The following is a 9,476-nucleotide window of genomic DNA, read 5'->3' as shown; positions in this document are numbered from 1 at the left end:
GTTTTTACTAAACTGTGAAACTGGCAGTGTCTGCTCCACGTGAAAGCAACTTTAAATAAATTCTTGGCACGGAAGTTGTAAGGGTTGTAAAAGTTTGTATGTAATGGTATGTATTCTGTCCTAACGTACAGCGGTGAGCGTGGATTTTTTATTTGCGCTTAAAATGCCTCAGAAGTGTTGTGCCCATTCCATCTTGATTTCTTCCAGTATTTTCTGAGTATTTTTATTATCTCTGGTATAATTCCCTGTGGTCTTGTCTGCTGTTTTCATACCGTGGTCATCACTGCAGCGTTTGACCACACTCATTAAGTGTCCTAAAGTTAAACAGGTTGGGTTGCAACACAATTGCCAAGAAATGCAGGAAAACAGGCCCAAGACTTGCAGGTCTGTGATGTTAGAATAGCACTGGATGAAAGTGTTCTCTTATTTTATCTCAGGTTCATCAATAACTCTTTCAGTAATGTTATGGATCAGAAAATGGCTTACAAACCTGTGGAAAGACTCGCTTTCTTTGAAACATTTAAGGCACTTTGCAGTGAATCAGGTACAGCTTCTCTGCAGTAAATAACTTCTGTTAGGGTTGCTTTCGTGACGTTGCTGTTTTATACGCGTGTGCTGTACGCTGTGTACTCCATGTAAAAGCGTTATGTGACTTGTTAGCAGCTCTGCTTGCCCCAAGTCTGTATTCGCTACTATCTGCCTATTTTAAAAATCTGTTTGAATTTTATTTGTAGCTTTTTTCATAATGTGTGCTTAGTCATTTTTTTAATTTGTTTTTGAGCTGTGGCTTCCTTATGTACCCCGCATGCAAGCCAAGTTTAGTCTATTTGTGAAATGCGCCTGTATGATTAATTAAATGTTAAAAGGAACCTGTTTAACTTGCCGGTTTGAGTAAAATAATGTGTTTTCACATCTTAATTTTGTATTAATGTAAAACTAATTATGGTCTTCCCTTCCATGTATAGAATGCAGAGTTCTGTTTTATGTCTTGGTTTAGTAATATGAACTCGTGCTTGTTGTCATGTTAGCTGCATGCCCTTTGGCAGGTTGCTTTCCTTTTTTTTTTTTATGTGGCTTTCTGTATTTTGGTTCATAGACTTAGGGCCTATCAGTCTTAGCTGGTTTGAAGAACTCAGTGCCGAAGCACCCTCATATGAGCCTAAACTGTTAGGAGAACCTGATGGTCCCTTTGGCTGCCCTGATCAAACGTCTTTTAAAACTCCAAGGGCAAAACTCTCAACATACAGTCAGCTGGCATCAACTCCACTGATTTTTAAAGAAGAAAATATATCGTCACATTATTCTTCTTCTGAAAAAGAACTGGATCAGAAAAAAATAGAAGCAAGTGAGTAATTTTTTATTTTCTGGGGTTTTTTTTAAGAAGTACTTAAAGGATGCTTGGAGCAAAAGGCTTTAATTTTTGTTGTAGCTGATGATTATTAATGTATTAGATAGTTACTGCAGAAATGTTATCTTAGAAGGCTTCTGAAGATCACCTATAAAAATGCAGAAGTAATCCTAATAATTAATTCAGCCTTGGGATAAACTGGTAATGTATGTGCCAAGTTTGCTGTAGAAGAGATAATTGTCCTACCCCTAATACTGTAATTACTGTTGATATATGGAGCATACGAGCTTCTTAGTGTAACCTGGTGACTTTTGATTTTTTTATCAGTCTGATTTTCATGTTACCCAAAGTCTCTGAAAACCTTTTCAATAGAGAGAATGATGCTTATGCTGAAGTATGAGGTGATCTGTAGGGCACTCTTTATCCTGTCTTAGAAAGACTTAGAAGCACTAAGTGCTTTGAGTTAGTAAAACTCTAAGTCATGGAAAAAAGTTACGCTTTTCTATTTGGAAACAAGGAGTTCCACTACTTCTATGAGGTACTTCTCACTGCATTATTTCCAAATCCCCACTACATTGTGAGAGTACCTGTCACTTTGCTCCTTTTCGATGTACCTGCAAGCCATAGTACTTATCCTCCTTGGACAGGGAGAGTAATTTTTTCTATGGAGAATGTATGCATAATTGTATGTAAGAATTTTTTTCAATGGAAGAATATCTAACCCTGTTCTGATACACATCTACCCTGTTTGTGCCCTCCTAACAGTAAGAGAAGCTCTTCTGAGTAGGTCACAAGACTCCCTTTTTTTTATCAGAATCATTCTTACATCCTAAACCGAAGTCTTTAAAGGTGTAGAATTGTGTTGCTGTTCAAATATACTTTATAACTCTCTATTTCCAGAGAATATTGCTACCGTGTTTGTTTCTCTTTAAGTTTATTGCTGAACTTCTGCTCTACTTGTTCTCAGCCGAGAAAATGTTTCTTCTAAATTTAGCTATTTGGACTTTTACAGTGTTAAGTCCCTAGTGATTTCTCTGTAGTGTTTCACAAATTGCAAACAAAGGAACCTCATGATTCTTCTGTTTCAAAATGGGGTTACTTTGATTTTGTATTCATGCGTGTGGACTTCGTATACACTTTGTTACAGAGGGAAGATGACTGTTATCAGAGCTTCTATAGTTGCCTGTAGCTGGCCCGAGATCTTATTCTCCTAGTTCTCTTGGTTAGAGCCAACTGTCTCGTGTTCCTTGGTCGCCTTCTTGTGAAAACAAGAGCATGGATGGAAGCTGGAGGGATTTCACCTTGCTGTATGGTACTGGCATGCAGCTGTGCTGTGCATATTGGCTCAGGAATGGAGAAGCAGAGGGAAACGGAGAAGCCAAGGTGTAATTTCTCATGTGGAAGTTGCCTGGAAATCTCGAGTAGGAATTCTTCTGAGCAGTTGCTTGTTCTGTTGCTCATGTTCAGAGGATTCTGCTGCTTTGGTGGGCACATTCTTTCTCTTTTGTCTGGAGATGCATAGCATGTGAATAGTTACTGCTATTTGTGACAGTACCTGCACTAATGGTTTCAGAAATAGTTTTCACTTTATGCTGCTTATTCAAATCAAGAAGTGCATGTCTTAAGTAAATTTGAGGGAAGGCTGATACAAGTGCATCTTTGCATGTATTGAGTTTCTCCTAAGAATAACTTCTGCAGTGACAAGAAAGGCACAACAGAGTATACTAAAACTGAAATGGAATATGTGACTTGAATAATACCAAGGAAATATACTGGAACACATATATATCAAATGAATGAAGTGACATAGTGAGCATTTTCGGCTATGCATTTGAAGTACGTTTAGTGTTGTTAGGATATAGAATTTGAACATGCTCAAAACTCTAGAGGAAAACATAGTGTTTTGTTGGGAGTTTTTTAACTAAAAATGAGACACTGCGTAATTTTTTTTTTAAGATTATCTCTGAACTTCAAAATCGAAACTGTTGCTTGTATTTCTGCAAGGTGGTGTTGACCATTATCTTCTACGTTGTAGGCAGAGAGGATGTAATAAGCCCAACTGTCACAAGAAAAAAAATAGATCAAGAAAATGAAATGCTTGCTTCTCCTTCTGGTACCTGCCACAACTGCCTTGCTGCTAGGTATGCCTCATATGTCAACACAAAATAAACTGAATTTATACAAAAAGAAATATTAAAAACACTATTTGTCTGATAGACTTCTTCAGAGCAGTCAAGAATCTTGGGTGTCTTGTATGTTTATGATACTTCTAAGTTGCTGAGTGATTTAAAAATAAATCCCTAGCTAATTTTTAAAACTTCCTTGCCTTTTAGGTGTTCTTCCTTTCTATTTTTCAACTCCTTCACAGCTGGCATGTGGCATTGGTTGACATTATTTCAGCTTCCCAAATCCTCAACATCCAGTGCAAGAAAGAGTAGTAGCGATATATTATGTAACTCTCAAGTAGTAATTTGTAAAGCTGTTTGTTTATATTATTTACTGAGATTTTTTTAGTAATAGACTTGATTTCTACACTTGAATGTGTGTATTTCAGATAAATCTGATCAAAGTACTCAGGTTGATTAGAACACTAATTATTTAATTAAAATCCATTAAGCCAATTTCCATAGTTTCATACAGCATATTAAGAAATGCGTGGTTATATTGAAATCCTTTATAGTATTTGTCAGACAAATCATCACTGAAAATGAACATATTTCATAAAAGAAGCATTTTACAGTTGTAATAAAGTTAGGGTAAGGTTTAAAATACTGACTGGTGGTTATATTGAAATCTACATTTTATTTAGTAAATGTAAAATTTTTAGGAAAATAGCCACAATTGCAAAGAAAGAAAATAATGCAGGCGGTAATAGATATAGTCTGAAATATTTACATATTTTCAGAAATTGAGAAGTTAAATAAATATTTTTTAATTTGATTTTGTTTTGCAGTCCAGCTACTTTAAGGAATACTTACAGAACACCTCAGAGAAGTAATATGCCTGGTTTGTATTTTCACTTTTTGGTTTTACAAAATATCTGATATCTGTAGATAGAAATTCTTGTCTTAGGTATTATTTTGTGTCCTTATTACATAATGTTTTTTAGGACCATATGGAAGCTTGTTTTGCACACCAAAATTTTTGGAGGTAAGTATTTTATTCCTGCATTTTGTTTTATTTTTCTTGAGTACCACATTTAGAATTCTGCATAGAAATAGTAATTGTTAAATATATTTATAGGTTGCAACTCCAAAACGTATTTCCGAAAGTCTGGGAGCGGAAGTGGATCCAGATATGTCCTGGTCAAGTTCTTTAGCCACACCTCCTACACTTGGTGCAACAGTAATAATAGGTATTTCTAAAAGTTAACAGTTGTGAAGGGTTATAAACTTCTGGTTTTGACACTGGAAGTATGCTTAGTATGAACAGACTTTTTTTTTATTAAAAAGGACAAAACTTGCATAGGTGATGCTTAGTGTGTGACTTCAAATAATGTGGGTGCAAAAGGAAGAAATTAAATGTGTCATTGCTTTTCAAAAGTTTTCTTTGTATAAGGGATTAGGGAATATAAATTTAGAAAACTTAGCAAAGCACAGAAAGAGGATTAGACAATGATTGCTTTGCACTATCAGAAAACCAGATCCTATTAGGTCAAGTCATGTGAGTACATTTATGAAGCTGAAGCCTGTTGAGTGAACTTTCAGCAGTAGTGCTGACCTCAGCATTCTTAACCCCTCTCACTGTACCTGCCATCATATTGACATGGTGAGACAGGCTGTGATACTGATCCAACTGAAGGCCGTATTTTCTGGGTTATTGGGACTGGGCAATTCCTGGACCTCATTTACTGCACAGCTGCACAAATAGCTGTCCAGTATAACTGTGAATGAGTGGCTGATAACTTTTTAAGTGGTAACTAATAGTTACCAAGCCTGGACCTAAGGTATTGCTTAGTGAGATTGTTGTGAGATTTTATTAGCTTACGATAAGCAAAATGAAATTTGACTATATGATTTACTGATGAAAATTCTTTAGAAATTGGGAAGACCTGGGTCTCTGCTTATCTCCTGATACTGCTTTTTTTAATGTTGTTAAATTCTGACTCTGTAAAGCCTATAGAGCATGCAAGCATACAAAGGATGATAAGAATGAATGCTATAATTAGGAATCTCTCTTGGGAGGGAGGAGGCTACCAACCTGTGCCATATTGGCTGTTCATTGGTTCAGAATTATGTTACCTGAAGAGACAGGCTGGAGGAAGTACCCACAGCTTAGTGATGTTCTTCTGGGAGATGAGTTGTGGATTAAGCTCTCATTCTCCCACTTCCTGGATGAGCCTAGTTATTTTATGGTAGTGATGTCCACTCTGCCATCTGGCACTGGTGAAAGGAAAGAGTGAGTCATTTGGCTGCAACATGGACCCTAGATGCCATGTCTATGGAACATGTTATTTGAATATACTGCTCTTTAGCCATCTTAATAATAGGGTACTTTCTCCTTTTGTAATGTAGGTGAAAAGATATTGCTCTTGCGGGAGGAAATATAAAAAACCAAATTCTTGACAGAGGCCTGAAGATCTCTTGCAGATCCTTTGACAGAAAAAATTAGAGTAGTGCCATGAATAACTGCTGAAAAGGGCAATGGCAGTGATGGAGGGCTTCGGGGTGCTAACTGCTCTACCTACATAGCAGAAACCACAACCTGTGATTTAGAGTGTTTTGCGATGTTACAAAACTGCTTTTGTACACTGTCCCTCAGCCTCACCTGTAGGACTTCTTAGTTAGAACTTTTAGTTAGTTTTTAGTAGTTTTTTGTTTACAGATTTCAATTGTATTTAAAATAATTCAGTGAAAACTTTCCCAAAACATAACTGTATTTGAACACACTCAGCAAATCATTTAGGAGAAAATTAATTTACTTGTCTGTCTTTCTTCTAAAGCTAGAGAGAATGATTCTATTTCTGGAGCAAAGCAACAGGATGAAAGAGCTGATAGAGTAAGTAGTTTTAAGAGCTGTGCTGTTCTGTAATTTCAGTTATTCAGCTATTCAGTTACATGTTTACATTCCTTGAGCCAAGAATAAAAAATTGTGTCATTTTCCTTCCAGGCCCACCTATCTAGCTGTTTAATTAAAAAGTTCCTGCTCACAGAACTAACTTTGCAAAACCTGGACGTAGACTGTATTCTCACAAATAACTCACTCTGAGGAAGATTCTTGCCTTGTTTTTTAAAACAAACAAACAAAAAGAAATCAAAACAAAATGCCCCCAAAATTCATCCAAACAAAAAAAACCCAAGACAGCAACAAACACAAACCCACTTGGATTCAGCTGCAGAGGGAGTCATTCAAAGAGAAATCAAACCTAGGAACTGCAATATGCTACTTATCTGAGAGTTGGTTGGTTTGGTTTTCTTCCTCTTTTGTCAGAGTTTTGGGAGTTGGCGATAACTTCTTGTGCTCAACCACTACACTGAGTTGAAATTGAGTATTAATTTCAATCCTTTGATAGTGTTAGGGAGAGTTCTTGTATAATTTTACCCTGTGTGTATTAAAACTGAATAGCATGAGAGACAAGGATGGTGCATAGGATTCAATTACAAATTTATGTTTGATTCTTAACTACCTGAAACTTCACAGTTTGTAAGTTACAAGTTAAAACAAGCAAAAAGTCTTTCTGCTTCCTCCTGTCTCCTTTGTTCCTTTTTGAGAGGCTTGCTATTAGCATACTGCTGAAGCCATACACTGCCCTTAAATTGACTGTAGAATGGAATCTGATTTGCATTGAAAATGGGGATTATCTGCTTATTTATGTTCAAGTGTACCTTTTAAGAGATGCGGAATTATTCAGATACTGCAGTAAATGTTTAGGGTTGTATGTTTTATTATTAAAGTGGCACTTACTGGTACGTAATATAACAGCTTATATCTTTGGTTTACAGGTTTTGCACAACTTTTTTTTCAACCATGATAAATGTCCTGGGACGACCGATACAAGTATGATGTTCCTGCCAGAGACAATAAAGCTAAATGCTGAAGATGACCTCAAAGATTTTGGTATGCATTGGTACTTTACTACTGCGCATACCCTGAAGCAAGACTTGTGGGTAAAATTACATTGTAGGTCTTAAGCTGATCCTGTGGTTTATTTCCTCTGTCAACTGTGTACTCCCCCTTCCTGAATTGTAAAACTAATCTGGCCATTAAAAAAGGAATCTGTTCCTGTTGAGTCAGTGAGTTAAATCAGGGTATTGTGCCAGATTAGTGCTGGTGTTAGTGGAGGATTGAGACTGTAAGGGAGAGCTGAAAGAGAAAAACAGTATAGGCTCAAGGGGGAGCAATTGAGTAGGCTTAGCTCAACAGCCATTGAATAGGTTTAGCTTTATCATGAAGTTTCACCCCAATACTCATTCTTGTGGTGAGCTATGTCCTTTCTTCTTTTAGTTCACCTATTGGTTCAAAACATTTCAAACCCCTTAGGAAAAAGTAGTGTTATCTTTTTTAAAGAAGCAGAAAATGCTCAGCCAAGGGAAAAATGTTTTTATCCAAGTTCTCAGACTGATTTAGTGAACAAGTGAAAATGTATTGCTTTAGTGTGAGCTTTTTGATTTTTGTTGAGAAATGTTGACAAAAGGGAAGAATATTAACAGAAAATTGTTTAGCATGTGTGGGTGTAAAAGGGTGCTATAGAGATTGACACAGGCTAGACAGGTGATGTATCTTTAGGATATATATGTCTCCTTATCTGAATTGAATGGATTCCTTGTTTATGAGGTTGTCATTTCCCTGGCCCTCCAGCGAGTTCAGAAGTCAAAATTAACTTCTCTGTGGTAGTCGGTTGTTTGGTGTTTTTTTTTTTCTGGCATCAGTTTATTCAGAGTACAACCAGTATCTTTACAATCTTTCAGATACTCCTGATCCTTTTTTTTTCTATTGAAGCTAATGGTTCTTGTTCAAATAAGTGTATTTTTAGAAAGTGCAGCTGACAAATATTTATAGGACAGGTTTTCTAGGTATTTTGTTACAATTTCTTTGGTATGGAAAAGCCTTAGAAAGTACTCTCAAGATAAAGTATTTCACATTCAAAAAGATAGCTAGGTTTTGATAGGTAGGCCTAGTTTAATATATTTGAGAAGGTAATATTTTCATTTTGTATCTATGAGCTTTTATCCTCCAGGACTCCCGTTCTTGGCAGGCCCCGGCCGCCCCGTGCCCGGGTCTGCCCGGCCCCCCCGGGCCCGGGTCTGTGATGTCCGGAGGTAGAGCAGCGCCTCTTTCACGGGCATCCCCTTGCTGTGGGGAAGGAGCTTGTGTGCCCTTGTGAGGTTGAGAGCTGTGCTGGTGGCGGCATGTGCCTCCGGTGGGGTCTCCCAGGCCAGACAGGTCTCAACTGAAGGGTCAGACAAAGTGTGTCCAGGGGCAGGATGGGCTCACTAGCCTTCGGGCAGCCATCCTAGGAGAAGGACAACTCTGACTCCAAACCCGGGCAGATGGAGCTCGTTCAGCCCTGTAAGGCTCCATCTAAGAGAAGGACACTCTAACCAAACCTACGACCCGAGGACTTTGTTGTCACTGTCCAAGCTTGCTAGGCCCTGGCAGATGGACCTCAGGTGTAAAGGTTGGAGCCAGTTCTGCGCACGCTGCGCCTCACCTAAACAATCCACCGCGCAGGCCCGAAGGGTGCACTCATCGCTTGCAGTGAGCGTGGGAAAAGCCCTTCCCAGATCTTCGTTCGCGAAGCCAAGCCATGATGATGATGTATAAGCTTTTAAGGCTGCCTGTGAAATAAGAGTTTAGATTCTTTTTTCCTTACTGCATATTAGTTCTCCACACAAACAAGAAATTCTTACTATTTTGTAATATTTGTGCCAATCACTTGGAACTTGTTAAGTTTCCTAATCAATTAAAAAATGAGAATCTGTTCTGAATCCTTCTAGATGTTATAGTATACTAAAGGAAAAGATAGTTTAGTGGAATTATCCTTAAATAAGTTTCCTTGGCTGCCACTTATAGACAAAAATAGGCAGCTTCTTAAGGTGTTTGGTACCTACCATCTGGTAGAATTTTTGAGGTAAAAATCTAGACATTTATCTTGTAAAATTTCATACTCATTCTCCTGTCTGTAGGG

At 37.6% G+C, this 9,476-nt stretch overlaps 1 protein-coding gene across 1 annotated transcript in view; it reads left to right on the top strand.

The window, feature by feature from the left end:
* The first annotated feature begins 477 nt into the window (after nt 1-477).
* The window catches only part of BRCA2 (breast cancer 2, early onset), a 36,052-nt gene continuing 27,053 nt past the window's right edge, over nt 478-9,476 (top strand). Inside the window, exons 1-8 of the mRNA XM_010144608.1 lie at nt 478-544; nt 1,097-1,345; nt 3,384-3,489; nt 4,302-4,354; nt 4,458-4,498; nt 4,592-4,703; nt 6,291-6,346; nt 7,291-7,405. Of these exons, the coding sequence (XP_010142910.1) occupies nt 478-544; nt 1,097-1,345; nt 3,384-3,489; nt 4,302-4,354; nt 4,458-4,498; nt 4,592-4,703; nt 6,291-6,346; nt 7,291-7,405 (799 nt within the window). The remainder of the gene's footprint in view (nt 545-1,096; nt 1,346-3,383; nt 3,490-4,301; nt 4,355-4,457; nt 4,499-4,591; nt 4,704-6,290; nt 6,347-7,290; nt 7,406-9,476) is intronic.

Source organism: Buceros rhinoceros, unplaced genomic scaffold (assembly GCF_000710305.1).
Source record: "Buceros rhinoceros silvestris isolate BGI_N320 unplaced genomic scaffold, ASM71030v1 scaffold18181, whole genome shotgun sequence".
NCBI lineage: Eukaryota > Metazoa > Chordata > Aves > Bucerotiformes > Bucerotidae > Buceros > Buceros rhinoceros.
The sequence above is the reverse complement of the archived record's forward strand: the minus strand, read 5'-3'. Positions and strand labels throughout refer to the sequence as shown.